This window comes from Salmo salar, chromosome ssa10 (assembly GCF_905237065.1).
Source record: "Salmo salar chromosome ssa10, Ssal_v3.1, whole genome shotgun sequence".
Taxonomy (NCBI): Eukaryota; Metazoa; Chordata; class Actinopteri; order Salmoniformes; family Salmonidae; genus Salmo; species Salmo salar.
In genome coordinates, this window is record NC_059451.1 from 18018538 (window position 1) to 18044953 (window position 26416).

The window sequence follows — 26416 nt, forward strand, 5'->3', positions numbered from 1 at the left end:
GCAGTTTCAAAAAATACGGATAAGAATAAGAGATAAAATGAACAACTAATTAAAGAGCAGCAGTAAAATAACAATAGTGAGACTATATACAGGGGGGTACCGATACAGAGTCAATGTGCGGGGGAACCTGTTAGTTGAGGTAGTATGTACATGTAGGTAGAGTTATTAAAGTGACTATGCATAGATGACAGCAGAGAGTAGCAGTGGTGTAAAGAGGGGTTGGGGGGGTGCACTGCAAACAGTCTGGGTAGCCATTTGACTAGATGTTCAGGAGTCTTATGGCTTGGGGGTATAAGCTGTTTAGAAGCCTCTTGGACCTAGACTTGGTGCTCCGGTACCGCTTGTAGCAGAAAGGTAGCAGAGAGAACAGTCTATGACTAGTGTGGCTGGAGTCTTTGACAATATTTAGGGCCTTCCTCTGACACCGCCTGGTATAGAGGTCCTGCATGGCAGGAAGCTTGGCCCCAGTGATGTACTGGGCCGTTCTCACTACCCTTTGTACTGCCTTGCGGTCGGAGGCCGAGCAGTTGCCATACCAGGCAGTGATGCAACCAGTCAGGATGCTCTCAATGGTGCAGCTGTAGAACCTTTTGAGGATCTGAGGACCCATGACAAATCTTTTCAGTCTCCTGAGGGGGAATAGGTTTTGTTGTGCCCTCTTCACGACTATCTTGGTGTGCTTGGACCATGTTAGTTTGTTGGTGATGTGAACACTAAGGAACTTGAAGCTCTCAACCTGCTCCACTGCAGCCCCGTCGATGGGAATGGGGGCGTGCTCGGTCATCTTCTTGCTGTAGTCCACAATCATCTCCTTTGTCTTGATCACATTGAGAGAGAGGTTTTTGTCCTGGCACCACACGGCCAGGTCTCTGACCTCCTCCCTATAGGCTGTCTCGTCGTTGACGGTGATCAGGCCTACCACTGTGGTGTCATTGGCAAATTATGGTATTGGAGTCGTGCCTGGCCGTGCAGTCATGAGTGAACAGGGAGTACAGGAGGGGACTGAGCACGCACCCCTGAGGGGCCCGTGTTGAGGATCAGCATGGCGGGTATGTTGTCACCTACCCTTACCACCTGGGGGCGGCCCGTCAGGAAGTCCAGGATCCAGTTGCAGAGGGAGGTGTTTAGTCCCAGGGTCCTTAGCTTATTGATGAGCTTTGAGGGCACTATGGTGTTGAATGCTGAGCTGTAGTCAATGAATAGCATTCTCACATAGTTTAGTTACCTTAGCTTGCTTGGGTACATGAAAAATGCTGGACATCTTGAAGCAAGAGGGGACAATAGACTGGTATAGGGATAGGTTGAATATGTCCGTAAACACTCCAGCCAGCTGGTCTACATCATACACTGAGGGCACAGCTTGCGAGGGTTAACATGCTTGAAAGTCCTATAATCGAGAAGCTGTAGTCCTCTTGAGCAGTGGGGGCCCACGATGGCGGCTCTGTGTTGTTTTCCTTGAAGCTGGCAAAGAATGTGTTAAGTTTGTCTGGGAGTGAGGCATCGGTGTCCGCAACATAGCTGGTTTCCTCTTTATAGTCTGTGATTGTCTGAAGTCCCTGCCACATGCGTATTGTGTCTGAGCCACTGAATTGTGACTGCACCTTGCCCCTTTAATATATTTTTGCTGCTTTGATTGAATTAGAGGTTGTAGCTGGTCTGTTTGTACCTGTCCATGTTCCCAGTCACCTTGTCGTGGTTAAATGTGGTGGTTACGCTTTTAGTTTTGCTCGAATGCTGCCAATTACCACGTTTTTTTGGTTTGGATATGTTTTAATAATCACTGTAGGAACAACATCCTCTATGCACTTGATGATGAAACCAGTGACAGAGATAGTGTAGACGTCGATGATATTCCCAGAGGCGACTCGGAACATATCCCAGGAGTGATCTGATTTGCTGTAGGGCAGGCGGGGGTGGGCCTTGTAACCATCACAGAATAGGGATAATAACATTGTTCAAGCGTCTTCTCTCCCTGTGTGGCACAGGAGATTTCGGGAACATTTTCCTAAGAGTTCCTTTATTAAAATCCCCAGCTACAACAAATGTGGCCTCAGGATGTGCGGTTTCCAGTTTGCTCAAAGTCCCATAAAATTGCTGTGAAATATATTTTATAGCTGTTTGAAGCTGGTTGACCAAAACAAAAGTTTGGTTTTGGTCTGCCAGCTTCAAACAGCTAGCAATGTTATAATGTTTACAGACGTTATTTAATTACCTTCAAATAACCTATAATTTCCGTTCTCAAAAAGTTAATAAAACCTCAATGGAAAACTTTCAGGGAACCATAGTAAAACGTTCTTAAAACCTCCCTGCAACCTAAAAATGAACTTTCCCAGAGCAGGCAAAATGTTCACTTCTGTTCTTAGAACAAGTAGGTGGGGCGGGGCCGAGTTCCAGTGGATTTTTCCAAATTCAACAGACATACATCGCATTAACCAGCTTGATTATAGCTCATTTCCAATTTGATTAATTTATCTTAATTTCTGTAAAAAAAAAAAACGTTCAGTTTTACAGACCAGGAAACGTATGGCTTTGTTCCCAGAACCAATGGGAAACCAAAACTTCCAAGAAACCAAATGTGCTAGCTGGGATTCCTTAACTTTTATTTTTAGTTGAAATGAAGATATGAATCCAACATAAAGTTAGTTAAATTGTCGACAAGTTAATAGGCTATTTACTGTATTGCAAAAGTGATATTAAACCAAATATCAACATTTGAAGGAGATGTATCTTCTGCTTTGATAGCTCCATCTGTGCCACTGAGTCTGGCTTTAATACCATTTTGTCTACAAATTAATAATTGATATGTTGGATATTCACACCATTTTAACCAAAAATCTAAGTTAAAGAATAGGAACTAAATTGAATAAAATCACATTTTAAATGCACTTTAAATAGTTTGATTTGATCCTATTCTTTAACTTTTATTGGAGGTGGAGACGTGAATCCAACAAATGTATTATTACCTTGTAGATTCCATTTGAAATCAACTAAAGCTTGAAACCCTAAGCCTATATGTATTGTCTATTTTAGTTGAATCCTGGGCTGAATTTAAACAATAGCTGTTGATGACTTCCCAAATGCTATATAGACCTAATTAGCTTAATTGATGGCATACACTACATGACCAATAGTATGTGGACACCTGCTCATTCCAAAATCATGGAGTTGGTCCCCTCTTTTCTGCTATAACAGCCTCCACTCATCTGGGAAGGCTTTCCTATAGATGTTGTAATGTTTCCTTGTGGACTTGCTTCCATTCAGCCACAAGAGCATTAGTGATGTTGGGCGATTAGGCCTGGCTCACAGTCGGCGTTCCAATTCATCTCATAGGTGTTTGATGGGGTTGAGGTCAGGGCTCTATGCAGGCCAGTCAATTTCTTCCCCACCGATCTCGACAACCCATTTCTGTATGAACCTCGCTTTGTGCACAGTGGCATTGTCATGCTGAAACAGGAAAGTGCCTTCCCCAAACTGTTGCCACAGCTGAGCTGTTGTCGCTTCTAGACGTTCCACTTCACAATAACAACACTTACAGTTGACAGTGGCAGCTCTAGCAGGGCAGAAATTTGACAAACTGACTTATTTGAAAGGTAATGAGCTCTTCAGGACATTCTACTGCCAATGTTTGTCTATGGAGATTGCATGGCGGTGTGCTCGATTTTATACACCTGTCAGCAACGGGTGTGGCTGAAATAGCCAAAGCCACTAATTTGAAGGGATGTCCACATACTTTTGTATATACTGTATGGTGTTTGATTGATAAAGTATGGTTACATTTGCTTTGTTTAACCCGACTCTTTGGAATTACTTCGAAAGCAACAATGAATCTATTAAGTGGAGATTTCAGTGACAAATATCAAAGCTATGCAGGGCTTGATTAAAACCCTGGATGGGAGACCTAAGAGATAGCTGTAGATAGATCAACTCTCCAGTAGGATGTGAGGTGCTGCCCAGTCTATTGTTTTTTTGTATAGTGGATATTATGTTGAAGATCTGACGTTGTTTCAAAGGCAAAAATGCAACATATTTTATACAAATGTTGTCTTTGTTGAAAATTGGTTACCATAATGATGATGATTTTACCTTCAAAACAACAGTTGCGTTGACTTTTTTGTAATCCAATGTATTTTCCACAGTGATTCAATGTCACAATACATTGACAGATAACGTTGAAACAACATTGATTTAATCAGTTTGTGCCCAGTGGGTTGGGTGTCCCCCTTGAGTGCAATTACAACCTAATAAAGTAATAAGATGGGTTGGATGACTACTGAATGTCGGCCAGAGTGTGGAAGAAGGAAAATGGAAATGATACATTTCAGAATAATTGGACAAATGGGAGGTATTAGGTACAGAGAACAGTTGGGAGCTCAGCTTCCACATACTTAGAGAGAATTAGAGCAGCATTTCTAGTCAATTCCTCTTGAAGAGGTCAGTAACTGTGAGGAAAGAGCGGAAAATGAGAACGGAATAAAAAATTTTAACGAGAAGGGGAACATACTGTCCGTTTCCGAATACCCATACTAGCGTACCACATACTAAACTGCATACTATTTACTCATCGTCGAATACTATTTAGCACGTACTGTTTAGTAAAAAGTATGCAGTATGCCACGGTCGTAACGCAGTAGTAGCTTCTGATTGGCTGAGTAGGTTGGGCGGGGCCCAGTGCAGGTGGATTTTTCCAAATTCAACAGACTGGCAAAGCATTAACCAGCCTGATAATAGTTCATTTTCAATTCCAAATCTGAACATGGTTTAGTATTTAGTTAAAAAGCTCTGACGAAGCCCAAGAGATGAAGAAACCATTTTCAATGAAAAAACACAAATCCACTTTGGGTAAAACGTTTTTTTTAAAGACTGTTTTCAAAAATGATTTTCGAAATGTTGCATACTATTAAAAATTATATTTTCGCATGCTGAGAACAGGTCACACGTGATTGCGTTGCTTCCCACTATTTGTTGATTTTGGTAGCGCATCCCCATATCTAACTGATCAGCTGTTGTCAAAGCAGAAATTAGTATGACATCCGGGCATTTAAAGGTATAGTATTAAACTAGATTTTTTTCCGCATACTCAAACAACCTACTATTTAGGATGCAAATATATGTATTCGGACAGGGCCAGTGTTTATAGGAAAGTGGGTAATATAGCCTATTGCATGATTAAATCAAATGATTCATAATAATAAAGTTGTCCTCCACTGATGAGGTGACGTTGGGTCACAAAAGGTTGTGCATCCATCTCCGAACTGAAAAGCAAAATGCTCACATGCCTCTTCTTGGCCCAGGGCCAGCTGATAAAACTGGTTAATGTAGATCACGTGTCAAACTCATTCCACGGAGAGCCGAGTGTCTGCCGGTTTTCGCTCTACCCTTGTAATTGATCGATGAATTAAGGTAATTAATTAGTAAGGAACTCCCCTCACCTGGTTATCTAGGTCTTAATTGAAAGGAAAAAACTAAAACCAGCAGACACTCAGCCCTCCGTGGAATGAGTTTGACACCCCTGATGTAGAGGAAACAGAGTTCGCCTGTCCGGCCACCGTGGTCCAGGCGGTTGAGTGCACGACTAGCATCCACCCGGGTGACATAAGCCAGCCAGCACTCACCCCTCTGGCCTATATTTCCCTGCCTATTCCCTGATTGTGTAATAAGCACAGCATTTAGCAGAAATGCTTTATGTAAGCCTGAGCAAGCAAGCAGACCAGCTAGGCAGGGCAGGGCAGGGCACGGCAGGGCATGTCTCTCTGGCAAGGCCCCAAGAGCAGGGCTTGGCATTTCAGGGAATAGGAGCACTAGGCTAGGGTGGGCTAGTCCTACTGAGTGGACCACTGCTGTACAACCTCATTGGTAAGATAACTTATCTTATCACAATCTCTACAGCACAGGTGTCATTCCACATAGGGCCGAGTGTCTGCGGGATTTTGCTCCTCCCTTGTTCTTGATTGATGATTTAAGGTCACTAATTAGTAAGGAACTCCCCACACCTGGTTGTCTAGGTTTTAATTTAAAGGAAAAACCAAAAACCAAAAACCTGCAGACACTAGGCCCTCCATGGAATGAGTTTGTCACCCCTGCTCTATAACATTTAATCGAGAATGAAATATATATGGCTTTCTCATTCATTCTCTTCTGTCTTATTTTCATTTTTTCCATAATCTCTAACAGAAGTGAGATGCTGCAACAGTCACTGGTTAGGGACAGGAGCAAATAAATATCTCAATTTATTGGTTGCACTCCTCGATAATTAGCCTAACTTCTACGTATTTTGGCTTTCGGCCTTCTCATCTATCTTCTAAATAGATACTGTCCTTCCTGATGTTGAAGGCATTTCTCTGATTTGATGCACTTGATTTGATGCACTTGAATGTCAGATTTTGCTGTCTGTCGACAAGTTCTATCTCGTACCTTGGTACCAAACACGCAACTCGTTATCCTGGATCTTACAAATCCATTTGAGATGGCCTATCATTTTGTCTCTCTGTGCAAGCACTACAGGACATGAGGCACAACAGGACAGGATGCCAAACAAACACCATCCTAACAACTACGTCAGACATGATGTTCTGTTACTAAATTATAGGTTATTTGAAGGTAATTAAATAACATTCTGAGAACATTTTCTAAATGTTGTGAATGTTTTGATTGAAATGTAAAGGTTATTTGGAGGGTTTTGAATAACTTTTTACAACTTTCACAAAATGTTTTAATAAGACTTTTAATAACACTGCTAGTTTGGGTTGACGACACTGAACAAAAATATAAACCCAACATGTAATAATTTCAAAGATTTTACTGAGTTACAGTTCATATAAGAAAATCTGTCAATTTAAATGAATGCATTGGGCCCTAATCTATGGTTTTCAAATGACCAGGAATACAGATATGCATCTGTTAGTCACAGATATCTTATAAAAAAAGAGGTACAGTAGGGGCGTGGATAAGACAACCAGTCAGTATCTGGTGTGACCACCATTTGCCTCATGCAGCGCGACACATCTCCTTCGCATAGAGTTGATATCAGGCTGATGATTGTGGTATTTGGAATGTTGTCCCACTCCTTTTCAATGGCTGTGTGAAGTTTGCTGGATATTGGCGGGAACTGGAACACACTGTCGTACACGTCAATCCAGAGCATCCCAAACATGCTCAATGGGTGACATGTTTGGTGAGTATGCAGGTCATGGAATAACTTGGACATTTTCAGCTTCCAGGAATTGAGTACAGATCCTTACAACATGGGGCCATGCATTATCATGCTGAAACTTGATATGATGGTGGCGGATAAATGGCATGACAATAGGCCCCAGGATCTCATCACAGTATCTCTGTGCATTCAAATTGCAAACAATAAAATGCAATTGTGTTCGTTGTCCATGGCTTGTGCCTGCCCATACCATAACGCCACCACCATCATGGGGCACTGTTCACAAAGTTCATGGGGCAAACTGCTTGCCCACACAACGCCATACATGCTGTCTGACATCTACCCGGTACAGTTTAAACCGGGATTTATCCATGAAAAGCACACTTGTCCAGCGTGCCAGTGGCCATTGAAGGTGAGCATTTGCCTACTGAAGTCGGTTACGACGCCGAACTGCAGTCATGTTAAGACCCTGGTGAGGATGATGAGCACGCAGATGAGATTCCCTGAGACGGTTTCTGACAGTTTGTGTAGAAATTCTTCAGTTGCAAACCCCCAGTTTTATCAGCTGTCAAGGTGTCTGGTCCCAGATGATCCCACAGGTGAAGAAGCCGGATTTGGAGATCCTGGGCTGGCGTGGTTACACGTGGTCTGTGGTTAGGAGGCTGGTTGGACAAACTGCCAATTTCTCTAAAATTATCTTATGTTAGAGAAATGAACATTCAATTATCTGACAACAGCTCTGGTGGACATTCCTGCAGTCAGCATGCCAATTGCATGCTCCCTCAAAACTTGAGACATCTGTGGCATTGCGTAGTGTGACAAAACTGCACATTTTAGAGTGGCCTTTTATTGTCCCCAACACAAGGTGCATCTGTGTAATTATCATGCTGTTTAATCAGCTTCTTGATATGACACACCTGTCAGGTGGATGGATGAGCTTGGCAAAGGAGACATGCTCACTAACAGGGATGTAAAGAAATTTGTGCATAATCTTTTTGTGCGTATGGAACATTTCTGGGATCTTTTATTTCAGCTCATGAAACATAGGACCAACACTTTAAATCTATATTTTTGTTTAGTGATTTTTGAACTCCAAGCACAGATAGGACACATGGAAATTAATCAGTGAGATAACCTATGATATTCTGTTTGCTATCACAGGGAATTAGTCCACTGTGCCACCAGGATGGGGCTTGCATGCTGTGTTTTTTTAACTCATACAAAACTGTTCATTTTAGTCTATTCAAACAGACCCTATTTCAAAGGAAACAATCCCTCATTAAGATCCGGTGTGGCCAATTAGTGGGTGTGGCCAAAACACCTGAACACACTTAACAAGATAGAGGAGTTTGGATGACATTGAGAACAGAATGTATGTTTTGAAATAACGTATGTTCTTTTAACGTCACAGTGCTAAAGCACTGAAATTCCTATAAAACAACGTTGTTTCTTAACGTTCTCGGAACGTTCTGAGTACATGACTTTAAATAGAACCAGGAGGAAACCTGAAGGAAACGTTATGCTGAAGTATTGAAATTGCCACAGAAGAATGTTGTTAGTTAACACTCTCTGAACAATCTGAGAACATGACTTTAAATAGAACAATGACGAAACATGTAGGAAACGTTATGCTGAAGTAATGAAATTACCAAAGAAGAACGTTGTTTCTTAACGTTCTCTGAACAATTTGAGAACATGACTTTAAATAGAACAACGAGGAAACCTGTAGGAAACGTTATGCTGAAGGACCAAATCTGAAGCAATCATAGACGTCTATGTTTTACATCATAGACGTCTAAGTTTGGACATCAAAGTACGGCACAGCACTGTAGAGTACAGTAGAGTAGAGTACAGTAATGTGCAGTATTGTTCAGTACAGTACAATACAGTACATTATAGTGTACTCATATTCAGTGTGCTCTACTGTGTACTGTACTTAAGAAATAACGCACAAAAGGCATGAATACAGTTACATGTAAATGGAGTTGTTCAGCCCGACGCCATAAAAATGAAAATATAAATGATTTATTTTTATTTCAACCGGTAAATGTGTGCTTTAGTGTTGTTTTCTTTGGCAACTGTGGTATAAGCAGGATAAACACCTCCATTCTGTACATTACCTTAGAAAAATAAACTCCACAAAGGGACTCAGCTCCGCCTCGTCCCGCTGTGTCGTCCATTAGTACAGAACTTCTGTGTTTATCCCTTACATACATTTTTTTTACTTTATTTTACTGTATGTACTCTACTGTACTGTACTGTACTCTCCAAACTTGTAAACCATAGACGTCTATGATTGGTTCAGATTCGGACTGGACCAAATCTGAAACAGTCATGGACGTCTATGTTTGGGCCAAGTCAAGGCCGGTCCGGACTAGGGCTTTTACGGTGGCCATATTACCGCAACACAGGCGGTCACGAGTCAAGAAGGCAGTAAAATTCCATGTGACCGATACAGTACTCAGCACTCTATTGTCCCTCTAATCACTCTGACATCAATGCAAATGTCTTCGAAAATCTAATCAAACACTTCCTGATAGCCCATGAGCTCATTTTGCGCAACATTTCTATAGGCTATGCAATTGCGCGAGAAAACAGAGTGATGGCCTCTACTAAAAAGAAGAGGACCCCATCAGCTTTCTATAGGCTAGGCCTACTATATTTATTTCTCAACTTGCCTAATATTAAGCACATTGCTTATATTTACAACAAGAGTATAGCCGGCATGAAAATAAACCATGGGGAAAAGCGTCCTCCATTCGCTGTTTAAGTGCATAAATGACATGTATTTTTTCCCGCTGCCCCTGTTTCGATAAAGGTGCATGATAATGGTCCATTCTAAATCAAAACAAATTTCACACATATATTATTTAGTATATGTAAAGACAAGATTCAATCAAGAATAGTCTGATGGGGGACAATATTAGCCTATCACTTGTGAATTATATATTATCACTTGTGAATGATGCCCAGCATTAGAAAATATGCCTTATTCCCCCCCCCCGACTTTTTCTAATCATAGTCGCAAACCTCATGTAGCCTAGTCCAAAGGCCTGTATGCTTTAATAAGGCTTGTATCACAACTAAAGTGGCCATCTGACTTCTTAAAATGTAAGCACATTAATCCGCTTTACAAGGGGTGTAGAGACTAACTGGCATACACAAGCAGCGCATGAGTTTCAAGTTTGGGGAAGTTAATTTTCACCATAAAATGCATCTTTATAATAAAAGCATTACATGCATAATTGTAATTGCGGTCACTTAGGATAATGGTGTTTTCCGCTAATGGAACATTCACGCTTATGGCCTACTATCATGTGCGCATTGCTGCGCTTATAATGTGAAAAAATAGCCTAATAGTTTATTAACATTTTAAGCTAAACGTTCTGATCTGTTGCGTCAGCCACATTGCATAAAAACATTTTTTTGATGCTGGTGGTTGTATTAATTTGGGATCTATCGCATCACAAAACTGTCCAAGACTATGTTTGCAATATTTATTTATTGCACAGAATAGGTCGACTTTTGTACTATGGGGGACAGTATGACATAGGCTAGTGCTTTTGCTGTTTGTTAGGCCTACTCATCTCTTTTGGCTGACAAAAAGTAAATGTGAACAGTTCTTCTAATATCTGCAATATGCACCTCGGAATTGGATAAGGGCGCACGCAGTTGAGTCCCTGATGTGTCGGTCTTCACTTGTAGCCTGTGAGAAAGACCCGATCACGTGATGGAGTGCACAGCACTCAGGGAGAAGGGCACAACGGCCACTGGCCGCAAAAGGCCTGGACTTTTTTTAGGGTGCATTACGGCTGTACACACTACATTATTATGTAGTGTGTACAGCCTACACAAAAAAACAAAGCAGAGCTCATGCCTTTTCAAGCAATGTTTTTCAAATCATCATTATAGTTGCATCTTGCAGCCTTACAATGTATTAAAATCCAAACATATAGCCTAACGTTTGTAGAACAACTAAAATAACATGAATATCTCAAAATTAAGCAAAATCGTTAGGAGAAAATAACCTTTCTAATTTATTCAGCTTTGTTCAATTGTATTATTCATTCTATAAAATAATGCAATGGAATTCTAAGCAAATCTTGTCTGCTAAATGAACTAGTGTAGCCCACAGCCATTTGGCATAGCCAGATCAGGCCCTAACATAAGGAAAACTCAGATTATACTATTCTGTTATTCTGAAAAAGACTACATTTTCTTCATTTCATGCTTCTTTAGACCCGTCTAAAATAAATAACGGATTTATTGTGAAGGTGTAAGCTATTTTAAATGGATTTATTAGACTTTATCAAATGTAGATGTTCTAAAGGTCTGCATCAGTGGCTTGTAGGCTATGTGGGGAAGCCAGGAGATGCTAAATGTGTTTATGTTAATTAACGGTCAATTACTGTGAGACCGACAGTTGTTTGTTTGACAATCACCGGGTGACGATATTTTGTGACCGCCACAGCCCTATTCCGGACCAAAAATCAACATCTATGGACGTTGAAATCAAGGTCAGGGTGGACTGACCACAGAAGAGAAGAGAGAGGGGCAGAGAGAGCGAGAGAGAGACAAAATGAGGTGGAAACTGAGCTGCACTTCCTAACCTCCTGCCAAATATATGACCATATTAGTGACACATTGCCACAAGAAAAGGGCAACCAGTGAACAAACACCATTGTAAATACAACCCATATTAATGTTTATTTATTTTCCCTTTTGTACTTTAACTATTTGCACATCGTTACAACACTGTATATAGACATAATATGACATTTGAAATGTCTTTATTCTTTTGGAACTTCTGTGAGTGTAATGTTTACTGTTAATTTCTATTGTTTATTTCACTTTTGTTTATTATATACTTCACTTGCTTTGGCAATGTTAACATATGTTTCCCATGCCTTGAATTGAGAGAGGGAGGGAGAGAGGCAAACAGAGAGAGAGAGAGAGAAAGAGAGAGGGAGGGAGAGAGGCAGAGACAGGAGAGGCAGAGACAGAGAGAGGGGCAGAGAGAGAGAGAGAGAGAGAGAGAGAGAGAGAGACAGAGGGAGGGGTTGTCCAGACTGTTTTCACACTTGCTTTGACCACCAGATGACAAAAAGAAAAAGAACAGTATGCCAGTGGACGATGCCAGTGGACGATGCCAGTGGAAGGGAGGACAGGACTGTAGCAGGTGACCCAACTGTGGTTTGTGACTACTATGATTTCTCATTGTAGCCAATTCAATTGCAGTAATTCCGTTACAGATTTTTCTGAAATTCTATTACCAATTTGGTTTTAATCATTCATTCATAAACCAAATAGATATCAGTCAAAATAATATAACTAATTGGTAGGTCTACCTTTACTTTCTAGGGAGTTTTTCCTAGCCACCGTGATTCTACACCTGCATTGCTTGCTGTTTGTGGTTTTAGGCTGGGTTTGGGTACAGCACTTTGAGATATCAGCTGATGTAAGAAGGGCTTTATAAATACATTTCATTTGATTTGACTTGTTACTTCTGTGAACTTTCATAATATCTTAAATATATGTGGGTATTTGGTAATGGAATTCATTTCAAGGCACAGGGCAATGTTTCTTAAACTTCCACAAGGAAAATCATTTCTTCAAAACTAAATATAAGTTGTAATATTAGTTGGCATTGGTCTTTACTTCAAAATGATTGTGTTTTGATGTATATCTAATTCCTTTTAATACTTTTTACATCTGTTTGACTAGAAATCAAAGCATGCAAAGAAATGGTTGAAAAATGTATATGCCTTCATTTCAACAACAGAAATATAGACTCTTAGCTTTCATTTCACACCAAATTTGACATGCTGCTATGAACTTCACATGTTGGTGTTCATGGGTCCTTTACATGGAAATGCCCATTCCTCATTAGCTGCTATAAAGGCAGCAGCTACTCTTCCTGGGGTCCAGCAATATGAAGGCAATTTACATTCAGCTAAAACATTACACTTCAAAACACATTATTACACACTACTACAACATATGTACAAAACCAAATCCATATATGTACGCATGTGTAGAGTGTGTGTGTATTAGTGTCAGTATCCATCACCTAATCACAAACAAGACACATCCCTCACTGTATGCTACAGGGGCAATCACACATTACACACATACACACAAAGCAGTGCAGTGTCTCCTTCCAAACAGAAATCCCAATAGGAGGACCACACCCACAACATGAGATGTTGTTGCTATCGCCTGTCTAGCCAGGGAATCTCCGGAGGAATCTCCAGAGAATAGGGAAGTGTCATTAGCTAGGGTTAGGCTCATTACAACAATCAATTCAACCACTATACACACTTAGTTGGCTAGAAAGCACTAAGCAATATCTAACGTGACTTCAGAAAGTATTCACTCCCCTTGACTTTTTACACATTTTGTTGTGTTAGTCTGAATTTAAAATGGATTAAATTTAGATTTTCTGTCACTGGCCTACACACAATACCCCATAATGTAAAAGTGGAAATTAATAAAAAATGAAAAGCTGACATGTCTTGAGTCAATGAGTATTCATCCCCTTTGTTATGGCAAACCTAAATAAGTTCAGGAGTAGACATTTGCTTAACAAGTCATATAATAAGTTGCATGGATCTATGTGCAATAATAGAGTTCAACATGATTTTTTACTGTCTGGGTCATCTCTGTACCCCACACATACAATTATCTTTAAGGTCCTTCAGTCAAGCAGTGAATTTCAGACACAGATTCAACCACAAAGACCAGGGAGTTTTTCCTATACCTTGCAAAGAAGGGTAGTACTTAGAGGAAGATCAGTAAAAATACAAATACATATCCCTTTGAGCATGGTGACGTTATTAATTACACTTTGGATGGTGAATCAATACACCCAGTCACTACAAAGATAAAAGCGTCCTTTCTAACTCAGTTGCCGGAGAGGAACGAAACCGCTCAAGGATTTCCCCATGTTGCCATTGGTGACCTTAAAACAGTTACAGAGTTTAATGGCTGTGATAGGCGAAAACTGAGGATGGATCAATACATTGTATTCCAAAACATGCATCCTGTTTGCAACAAGGCCCTAAAGTAAACCTAAAAAAATTTGGGAAAGCAATTCACTTTCTGTCCTGAATACAAAGTGTTATGTTGGGGGCAAATCCAATACAACACATTACTAAGTACCACTCTCCATATTTTCAAGCCTGGTGGTGGCTGCATCATGTTATGGATATGCTTATAATTGTTAAGGACAGGGGATATTATCTGGATAAAAAAATTTATGGAATGGAGCTAAGCACAGGCAAAATCCTAGGGGAAAACCTGGTTCAGTCTGCTTTCCAACAGACACTGGGAGATGAACTCACCTTTCAGCAGGACAATAACCTAAAAGACAAGCCCAAATCTACACTGGACTTGCTTACCTAGAAGACAGTGAATGGTCCTAATTTTTTTACTTAAATCTGCCTGAAAATCTATGGCAACACTGAAAAATGTTGTCTAGAAATGATCAACAACTAATTTCACAGAGCTTGAAGAATTTTGAAAAGAATAATGGGCAAATGTTGCACAATCCAGTCCCTCCTGCAGCAAAACACCCCCACAACATGATGCTGCCACCCCCTTGCTTCACGGTTGGGATGGTGTTCTTCGGCTTGCAAGCGTCCCCCTTTTTCCTCCAAACATAACAATGGTCATTATGGCCAAACAGTTCAATTTTTGTTTCATCAGACCAGAGGACATTTCTCCAAAAAGTACAATATTTGTCCCCATGTGTAGTTGCAAACCGTAGTCTGGCTTTTTTATGGCGGTTTTGGAGCAGTGGCTTCTTCCTTGCTGAGCGGCCTTTTAGGTTATGTTGATATAGGACTCGTTTTACTGTGGATATAGATACTTTTGAACCCATTTCCTCCAGCATCTTCACAAGGTCCTTTGCTGTTGTTCTGGGATTGATTTGCACTTTTCGCACCAAAGTACGTTCATCTCTAGGAGACAGAACGCGTCTCCTTCCTGAGCGGTACGACGGCTGCGTGGTCCCATGGTGTTTATACTTGCGTAATATTGTTTGTACAGATGAACGTGGTACCTTCAGGCATTTGGAAATTGCTCCCAAGGATGAACCAGACTTGTGGAGGACTGCAATTTTGTTTCTGAGGTCTTGGCTGATTTCTTTAGATTTTCCCATGATGACAAGCAAAGAGGCACTGAGTTTGAAGGTCGGCCTTGAAATATATCCACAGGTACACCTCCAATTGACTCAAATGATGTCAATTAGCCTATCAGAAGCTTCTAAAGCCACAATATCATTTTCTGGAATTTTCCAGGCTGTTTAAAGGCACAATCAACTTAGTGTATGTAAACTTCTGACCCACTGGAATTGCGATACAGTGAATTATAAGTTAAATAATCTGTCTGTAAACAATTATTTGAAAAATTACTTGTGTCATGCACCAAGTAGATGTCCTAATCGACTTGCCAAAACTATAGTTTGTTAACAAGAAATTTGTGAAGTAGTTGCAAAACTATTTTTAATGACTCCAACTTAAGTGGATGTAAAATTCTGACTTCAACTGTTGCTTCCTTCACAATACCTCTGCCCCGCGAAGCACAAGAAGTATGAATGTCCTGATGTCTGCGGAAGTCACATCGCAGTAAATGCTGTAGGGCAGTGGTCACCAACTGGTCGATCATGATCGACTGGTTGATCACCAAGGCATTCCTAGTCAATCACCCAACATTTTTGTTAAAAATCCAACGATAAAATCTTGCGTTACTAGTTTTTGTATTAATTTCATGCTGTTGGCTCTTGATTCAGCCGTCCCAGCGCCGGGAAGGCAACGTGTTCCCATTTTGAACCATTTCATGTGTCTGAAGGTAGAACTCCGCCTATCCGGCAGAGCCCAGAGAGCAATTTAACTGCACCTATAGGCCTACCGCTGGCCAATCAGATAGCTCAGATCACCGTGTCTGCACAGTTTCCTCAAGTCATAGACTGTAAAAAGAAACCTCGAACTCAAAGCAAAGTTGATACTGTGAGATTTAAAAACTTTTAAAAACATGACTAGAGAGAGAGACTCAAAAAATAGAACAAAGAGCTGCTGTTTTTATGAGTAAGTTCATGTTTAAGTTGTTATTCAGCACTGTCAACACTTTGTATTCAACACTTCTATAAGCCATAAAATGCACATTCTCCCTACAGCCAGCACTGCAGCTGCAATTAATGAGTATAGCAAAGTTTTCCGATAAGCTTGCGTTGTTATTATTTGCAGCATGGATCCTTTTAATATCAAGGAATATTTCACTTTCTCTGGTCATAGGAGTAACAATATGAATTGGTGTATGAGGCAGAAATAACGCAGTGCGACTTGAGTTTCTCCATCAGCTGGAAGACCGTGTCCCATTTTCTCAGCGGAGTGAGGGAGGGAGGGAGAGCGGAGGGACGGTGTCAGCCTCACCGTTGCACCCTCCCTCCCCTCAGACTGACCATCAGATGCAGGAGATCAGTCCAGTAAAAAAAAAAAGCTCATAATTCTGCTCACGCAGCTGTGCCTCAAGTAATACAACAAATAATGTATTACCATTGTGGTCATATACTGGGGCGGCAGGTAGCCTAGGGGTTAGAGCATTGGGCCAGTAAACGAAAGGATCGAATCCCCGAGCTGACAAGGTAAAAATCTGTCATTCTCCCCCTGAACAAGGCAGTTAACCCACTGTTCCCTGGTAGGCCATCATTGTAAATAAGAATTTGTTCTTAACTGACTTGCCTGGTTAAATTAAAAATGTGTTTTTTTTAAATATACCTAATCAACAAATCTATATTTCAAAATGGTCTGAGAGGAACAACATTGGCAGGGTAATTCAAGCATATCCAATATGCTGTAATAATGTATTTGGCCTATAGCCTACTGCACAAACCTCATTGCTACAGAACTGTTTTTAATTGGTAAACATTTTTTAAGTAAATCAAAAAAATAGATCTGTGCGGTAGATCTCAGCTAGCATTTTGGCCACTGCAGATGTCAGATTGACCATGCAAAGCCTTTTACCCAGAAAGACTCATAGCTGATTCTATCATCATCGGGTTGAATACTTATCTAATATAAATATTTATTTGTGATTTATTTTTCATTAATTCTCATAGTGTTTCGTGTTGATTGTTGACAAAAAATGACAATGAAATAAATTTATCACACTTTGTAACACAACAAAATGTGGAAAAAGTCAAAGTGTGTGAATACTTTCTGAAGGCACTGTATACTCTAGTGGGAATGAGATTTCCATGTAAATTCAATCCAGTTGTGTTTAGATCTGACAAACACAAAGCAGTGAACAAGGAACATAATGTCATGGCCTGATCTGTTTCACCTGTCTTTGTGATTGTCTCCACCCACCTCCAGGTGTCTCCTGTTTCCCCATTAGTCCCCGGTGTATTTATCCTGGTGTTTTCTGTCTCTCTGTGCCAGTTCATCCTGCTTTGCCAAGTCAACCAGTGTTTCTCCTAGGTCCTATTTTTCCCAGTCTCTGTTTTTTCCTAGCCCTCCTGGTTTTGACCCTTGCCTGTCCTGACACCATATCCGCCTGCCTGACCACTCTGCCTGTTCTGACCTCGAGCCTGCCTACTGCCTGGTACTGTTTGGACTCTGACCTGGTTTATGAACTCTTGCCTGTCCCTGACCTGCCTTTTGCCTACCCCTTTTGTTATAATAAATATCGGAGCTCAACCATCTGCCTCCTGTGTCTGCATTTGGGTCTCGCCTTCTGCCCTTGAATTTCAAAAAGCAATTTTCTACGGCTGGCTATGCTTTCCACCTGGCTAACCCTACCCTGGTCAACTGCCTGGCAACCCCCACAGCAACTCGCCCAAGCCTCCCCATTTCTCCTTCACCCAAGTCCAGATAGCTGATGTTCTGAAAGAGCTGCAAAATCTGGACACCTACATATCAGCCGGGCTAGACAATCTGGACCCTCTCTTTCTAAAATTATCTGCCGAAATTGTTGCAAACCCTATTACTAGCCTGTTCAACCTCTGAGATTCCCAAAGATTGGAAAGCTGCCGCGATCATCCCCCTCTTCAAAGGGGGAGACACTCTAGACCTAAACTGCTACAGACCTATATCTATCCTACCCTTCAAAAGCAAAGTTAACATACAGATTACCGACCATTTAGAATCTCACCGTACCTTCTCCGCTATGCTATCTGGTTTCAGAGCTGGTCATGGGTGCACCTCAGCCATGCTCAAGGTCCTAAACGATATCATAATCGTCATCGATAAGAGACATTACTGTGCAGATGTATTCATCGACCTGGCCAAGGCTTCGATTCTGTCAATCACCACATTCTTATCGGCAGACTAAACAGCCTTGGTTTCTCAAATGACTGCCTCGCATGGTTCACCAACTACTTCTCTGAGAGAGTAGTCAAATAGGAGGGCCTGTTGTCTGGACCTCTGGCAGTCTCTATGGGGGTGCCACAGGGTTAAATTCTCGGGTCGACTCTCTTTTCTGTATACATCAATGATGTCACTCTTGCTGCTGGTGATTCTCTGATCCACCTTAACGCAGACGACACCATTCTGTATACTTCTGGCCCCTCTTTGGACACTGTGTTAACTAACCTCCAGACGAGCTTCAATGCCATACAACTCTCCTTCCATGGCCTCCAACTGCTCTTAAATGCAAGTAAAACTAAATGCATGCTCTTCAACCGATCGCTGCCAGCACCTGCCTGCCCGACCAGCATCACTGCTCTGGACGGTTCTGACTTAGATTATGTGGACAACTACAAATACCTAGGTGTCTGGTTAGACTGTAAACTCTCCTTCCAGACTCACATTAAGCATCTCCAATCCAAAATGAAATCTAGAATCGCTTCCAATTTCGCAACAAAGCATCCTTCACTCATGCTGCCAAACACCCTCGTAAAACTGACCATCCTACCGATCCTCGACTTCGGCTATGTCATTTACAAAATAGCCTCCAACACTCTACTCAACAAATTGGATGCAGTCTATCACAGTGCCATCCGTTTTGTCAACAAAGCCCCATATACTACCCACCATTGCGACCTGTATGCTCTCGTTGGCTGGCCCTCGCTTCATACTCGTCGCCAAACCCACTGGCTCCAGGTCATCTACAAGTCTCTGCTAGGTAAAGCCCCGCCTTATCTCAGCTCACTGGTCACCATAGCAGCACCCACCCGTAGCACGCGCTCCAGCAGGTATATCTCACTAGTCACCCCAAAGCCATTTCCCCCTTTGGCCGCCTTTCCTTCCAGTTCTCTGCTGCCAATGACTGGAACGAACTGCAAAAATCACTGAAGCTGGAGACTCATATCTCCCTCACTAGCTTTAAGCACCAGCTGTCAGAGAAGCTCACAGATCACTGCAGCTGTAATGCACCTGCACCTGCCCATCTGTAATATAGCCCATCCAACTACCTCATCCCCATATTGTTATTTATTTTATTTATATTGTTTTGCTCCTTTGCACCCCAGTATCTCTACATGCGCATTCATCTTCTGCACATCAATCACTCCAGTGTTAATTGCTATATTGTAATTACTTTGCCACCATGGCCTATTTATTGCCTTACCTCCCTTATCTTACCTCATTTGCACACACTGTATATAGATTTCTTTCTACTGTATTATTGACTGTATGTTTGTTTATTCCATGTGTAACTCTGTATTGTTGTATGTGTCGAACTGCTTTGCTTTATTCTTGGCCAGGTCGCAGTTGTAAATGAGAACTTGTTCTCAACTAGCCTACCTGGTTAAATAAAGGTGAAATAAAAAATATATATAAGTAAAAAAACATAAGCCTAGATCGTGCACTGAAAGTCCCCTGCAAAAACGCATAAATCTTTCAATAGCATGTACTTTAGTCTCCCAGTGAAATTGCATGTAGGCATCTAGTAAAGGGGTATTCCATTAATATTTTACTCAGAAGTATGTTTCCGGTCGAGCCAATATAACTCAACACAATAATATAGATGTACTAATGGATTCCACAAAGCCTTCTAGCAGTTGTGGCGATAGTTATTTGTGTCAAACTACCCACATAGGCTATATATTATCCCACTGTGTAAATAAATACAAAATATGTAACTTCCGTAATATGCAACATGCCAGAACTGATGAGACAGGGTATGGTCTCTGCCTAGATATTTCTGGGATGAGGCCAATGACGTGTATATACTGTATAAATCATTGGATGAGACTAGCTACCTTTTGAACAGTCTGACTTTGAACAAAATCCCTTTATCAAACCATCTCGGTATCTTCCTTGATCCAGAGAGATGATCACTAACATGAAGGATCTGAAACAGTCATAGCAGACTACATTTAGGAGAAACAAATCTCTAGTCATTTGTACAGCTAATCATCATCACTGCCAAGTTCCATCTGTCAGGGTATGTGTGTGCCAAATGTGCCACATTTACCCATCTCAATCATAGACAAGCGGCAATGGAGAGTCTCTGTTTTGTGCAGCCTTAGATTCAATAGTAGGCTAGTTATGCAATCTTCACTACTCTCGTGACAGTCCGTTGTAGCACGGGAGTCCACTCTAGAGGTTTTAGTCTGAAGGCAAGTCCATTAAAAGGGGTTGCCAGTGGAAACTTATTTTGGTCAGTTATAAATCCAAAAGATCAACCTGTTGAGCATCCTGCCTTTTAGAGTTTGCCTCAGAGAGCTGTGATCTGTGACAAAAGTCTGGCACTTTACCCTCCGCATATGGACATACCAGGCACACACATGCCAGACACAACACACACACAAACAGAGACACACACACACACAGAGACACACACACACACCTACAGAGAGACACACACACACACACACACACAGACACACACACAAACAGACACACACACACACACACACTCACACACACACAAAAACCCTCAGAAACACACACCCACAGACACACACACATACACAGAGACACACACACACACACACACACACAGAGAGACACACACACACACACAGAGACACACACACACAGAGAGACACACACACACAGAGACACACACACACAAACACCCTAATGAACTCAGTGCACTACTCACCTTTGTGACCCATCATGACAGCGAGGTGTAGGGGTGTGTTTCCTGAAGAGGATAAATACAATACAGAGTTTAGACTGTGCATTACAGTTAGGCCTGCATACAGACACTCTAATGGCTCTATTTCTGGCTGCCATTAAGGCAGCGCTAGTGTCTAAGGCACGTTAGCTTGCAATTTCGTCATGTAAAAACTGGCACACTGGCATTTTCCAGCACTAACGCCATGTTCGGAAATTTACCTGTCTAACATCAGCACGCTTGTGTTCAGATGGGAGGGGTGGAAATAATTGAGGTGTGTTTAAAAACATTATCCAAAGTGCTAATTTCAGGCAGTGCTGGTAGGGATATTTAAGACCAACCAAAAGCTGGTTTTAGCAGTAAGGCAGTTGGTTATGGCATGAATTTTGACAGCGGAAATGCAGGCGGTGGTGCACAATGCCGATATATGCGTGGGACAAGATGTGACATCCCATTTTTATATATGTATTGTAGGCAGGCCTACATTATTTTAGCCATGCTTTGGACGTGCATAAAACCCCCTCTGTGATGTAGGCTACATGTCCATGCACATCATGAAACGAGAGATGAACCTCATATTTAGAAGTTATTTTCCTGTAACAATGGTTTGTTTTACATTTCATATTTTTTTTAAATCAAGCCCCCCATAGGCTACCCTTACCCTAAGCCTACTACAGTTGAAGTCAGAAGTTTACATACACCTTAGCCAAATACATTTAAACTCAGTTTTTCACAATTCCTGACCTTTAATCCTAGTAAAAATTCCCTGTCTTTGGTCAGTTAGGATCACCACTTTATTTTAAGAATGTGAAATGTCAGAATAATAGTTGAGAGAATGATTTATTTATTTCATATTTTTATATTTCTTTCATCACATTCCCAGTGGGTCAGAAGTTTACATACACTCAATTAGTATATGGTAGTAGTATATGGCCTTTAAATTGTTCAACTTGGGTCAAACGTTTCAGGTAGCCTTCCACAAGCTTCCCACAATAAGTTGGGTGAATTTTGGCCCATTCCTTCTGACAGAGCTGGTGTAACTGAGTCAGGTTTGTAGGCCTCCTTGCTCGCACACGTGTTTTCAGTTCTGCCCACAAAATTTCTATAGGATTGAGGTCAGAGCTTTGTGATGGCCACTTCAATACCTTGACTTTGTTGTCCTTAAGCCATTTTGCCACAACTTTGGAAATATGCTTGGGGTCATTGTCCATTTGGAAGACCCATTTGCGACCAAGCTTTAACTTCTTGACTGATGTCTTGAGATGTTGCTTCAATATATCCACATAATTGTACTTTCTCATGATGCCATCTATTTTGTGAAGTGCACCAGTCCCTCCTGCAGCAAAGCACCCCCACAACATGATGCTGCCACCCCTTTGCTTCACGGTTGGGATGGTGTTCTTCGGCTTGCAAGCCTCCCCCTTTTTCCTCCAAACACAACAATGGTCATTATGGCCAAACAGTTCTATTTTTGTTTCATCAGACCAGAGGACATTTCTCCAAAAAGTACGATCTGTGTCCCTATGTGCAGTTGCAAACCATAGTCTGGCTTTTTTATGGCGGTTTTGGAGCAGTGGCTTCTTCCTTGCTAAGCGGCCTTTCAGGTTATGTTGATATAGGACTCGTTTTACTGTGGATCTACATACTTTTGTAGCTGTTTCCTCCAGCATCTTCACAAGGTTATTTGCTGTTGTTCTGGGATTGATTTGATTTCACAGGTACACCTCCAATTGACTCAAATGATGTCAATTAGCCTATCAGAAGCTTCTAAAGCCATGACATCATTTTCTGGAATTTTCCAAGCTGTTTAAAGGCACAGTTAACTTAGTGTATGTAAACTTCTGACCCACTGGAATTGTGATACAGTGAATTATAAGTAAAATAATCTGTCTGTAAACAATTGTTGGAAAAATGACTTGTGTCATGCACAAAGTAGATGTCCTAACCGACTTGCCAAAACTATAGTTTGTTAACGAGACATTTGTGGAGTGGTTGAAAAACAAGTTTTAATGACTCCAACCTAGGTGTATGTAAACTTCTGACTTCAACTGTATAACGAAGGCTGGTTCAACAGCAATGCGTCAAGTAATTTTTTATACTGCCGATTTTATAATGTCATTAGATTTTATATGTATTTGTTGTTGTTTAAAAAACAAATAGATTGCTATAAACACTTATTAGAATGATTCACTGTCCTGGGTTTATGGTGACAATGTCCGTGGCACGCATGCAATACAACTTCTGGAGAAGTGTAAATGCGATCTGTAAGATGGTTCCAATATGTATATAAAAGGTAGGCCTATTTGGGAGCATTATAACAGTGAGTGGACATTCTCCTCTTCTCTTTATATTGGATTTTGCCCAGCTAATGTGAAAAGTTTGGATGTGCATAAAACCATCCATAGTCTTGTGTTGTTGCCATATTATATGCCCACTGGAAGCAATTATGGTGCCTATAAGTCTGTTTAGCCTATTTAAAACAAGTTGTTAGAATTTGATTAAAAAACAGTCAGTATCTGGTGTGACCACCATTTCCCTCATGCAGCTCAAACACATCTCCTTCGAATAGAGCTGATCAGGCTGTTGATTGTTGCCTGTGGAATGTTGTCCCACTCCTCTTCAATGGCTGTGCGAAGTTCCTGGATATTGGCGGGAACTGGAACATGCTGTCATACACGTCGATCCAGAGCATCCCAAACATGGTCAACGGATGACATGTCTGGTGAGTATGCAGGCCATGGAAGAACTGTGCTATTTTCAGCTTCCAGGAATTGTGTACAGATCCTTGCGATATGGGCCCGTGGATTATCATGCTGAAAAATGAGGTGATGGCGGCGGATGAATGGCATGACAATGGGCCTCAGAATCTCGTCACGCTATCTCTGTTTGATGCCCTTCTATTTGCTCTGTTCCGGACATTATTATGAGCCGTTCTCCCATCAGCAGCCTCCACTGCTGTGTATTCAAATTGCCATCAATAAAATTAAATTGTGTTCATGGACTGCCGATACCATAACCCCAACGCCACCATGGGGCACTCTGTTCACAACGTTGACATCCGCAAACCGCTCGCCCCACACAACGCCATACATTCATCCGTGAAGAACACACTACTCCATCATGCCAGTAGCCATCGAAGTCGGTTACAAAGCCAACCTGCAGTCAGGTCAAGACCCTGGTGAGTACGAAGAGCATGCAGATGAGGTTCCCTGAGACGGTTTCTGACAAACCCACAGTTTCATTAGCTGTTCAGGTGGAGGTCCTGGGCTGGCATGGTTACACGTGGTCTGCGGTTCTGAGGCTGGTTGGACGTACTGCCAAATTCTCTAAAATTATGTTGGAGGCTGCTTATGGCAGAGAAATTAACATTCAATTATCTGGAAATGGCTCTGGTGGCCATTCCTGCAGTCAGCATGCCAATTCCACACTCCCTCAAAATGTGTGATGTCTGTGGCATTGTGTTGTGTGACAAAACTGTACATTTTAGAGTTGCCTTTTTAAAGGCAACTCTCACAAAGTGCACCTGCTGTTTAATCAGCTTCTTGATATGCCACACCTGTCAGGTGGATGGATTATCTGGGCAAAGGAGAAATGCTCACTGATAGAGATGTAAACAAATTTGTACACAACATTTGAGAGAAATAATATTTTTGTGCATATGGAACATTTCAGGGATCTTTTATGTTAACTCATGAAACATGGGACCAACACTTTACATGTTGCGTTTTATATTTTAATACGTTCTTCGCTGGCCATGGCAGAACACTGACATTCCTGTCTTGCAGGAAATCACACACAGAACGAGCAGTATGGCTGGTGGCAATGTCATGCTGGAGGGTCATGTCAGGATGAGCCTGCAGGAAGGGTACCACATGAGGGAGGAGGATGTCTTCCCTGTAACACACAGCGTTGAGATTGCCTGCAATGACAACAAGCTCAGTCCAATGATGCTGTGACACACCGCCCCAGACCATGATGGACCCTCCACCTCCAAATCGATCCCGCTCCAGAGTACAGGCCTCAGTGTAGTGCTCATTCCTTCGACGATAAACACGAATCCGACCATCACCCCTGGTGAGACAAAACCGCGACTCATCAGTGAAGAGCACTTTTTGCCAGTCCTGTCTGGTCCAGCGACGGTGGATTTGTGCCCATAGGCGACATTGTTGCCGATGGTATCTGGTCTTACCTGTCTTACAACAGGCCTACAAGCCCTCAGTCCAGCCTCTCTCAGCCTATTGTGGACAGTCTGAGCACTGATAGAGGGATTGTGCGTTCCTAGTGTTACTTGGGCAGTTGTTGTTGCCATCCTGTACCTGTCCCGCAGGTGTGATGTTCAGATGTACCGATCCTGTGCAGGTGTTGTTACATGTGGTCTGCCACTGCGAGGACAATCAGCTGTCTGTCCTGTCTACCTATAGCGCTGTCTTAGGCGTCTCACAGTACAGACATTGCAATTTATTGCCCTGGCCCAATCTGCAGTCCTCATGCCTCCTTGCAGCATGCCTAAGGCACGTTCACACAGATGAGCAGGGACCCTGGGCATCTTTCTTTTGGTGTTTTTCAGAGTCAGTAGAAAGGCCTATTTAGTGCCCTAAGTTTTCATAACTGTGACCTTAATTGCCTACCGTCTGTAAGCTGTTCGTGTCTTAACGACCGTTCCACAGGTGCATGTTCATTAATTGTTTATGGTTCATTGAACAAGCATGGGAAACCGTGTTTAAACCCTTTACAATGAAGATCTGTGAAGTTGTTTGGATTTTTACGAATTATCTTTGAATGACAGGGTCCTGAAAAAGGTATGTTTCTTTTTTTGCTGAGTTTATATACTGAGATCATGTGACAGGTCATGTGACACTTAGATTGCACACGTGGACTTTATTTAACTAATTATGTGACTTCTGAAGGTAATTGGTGGCACCAGATCTTATTTAGGGGCTTCATAACAAAGGGGGTGAATACATATGCACGCGCCACTTTTCCGTTTTACATTTTTTGGAAAAAAGTTATTTTTTTCATTTCACTTCACCAATTTGGACTATTTTGTGTATGTCCATCACATGAAATCCAAATAAAGATCCATTTAAATTACAGGTTGTAATGCAACAAAATAGGAAAAATGCCAAGGGGGGTGAATACTTTTGCAAGGCACTGTATATACTGTATTTTATTATATTCTACTGTATCTTAGTCTATGCCGCT

General features: G+C 41.6%; 1 protein-coding gene across 1 annotated transcript in view; it reads right to left on the minus strand.

Moving 5' to 3' along the window:
- Nucleotides 1-26416, minus strand: part of LOC106613664 (ankyrin repeat domain-containing protein 13C) — a 79665-nt gene that overhangs the window by 49435 nt on the left and 3814 nt on the right. Inside the window, exon 2 of the mRNA XM_014216155.2 lies at nt 21200-21241. Within this exon, the coding sequence (XP_014071630.1) occupies nt 21200-21241 (42 nt within the window). The remainder of the gene's footprint in view (nt 1-21199; nt 21242-26416) is intronic.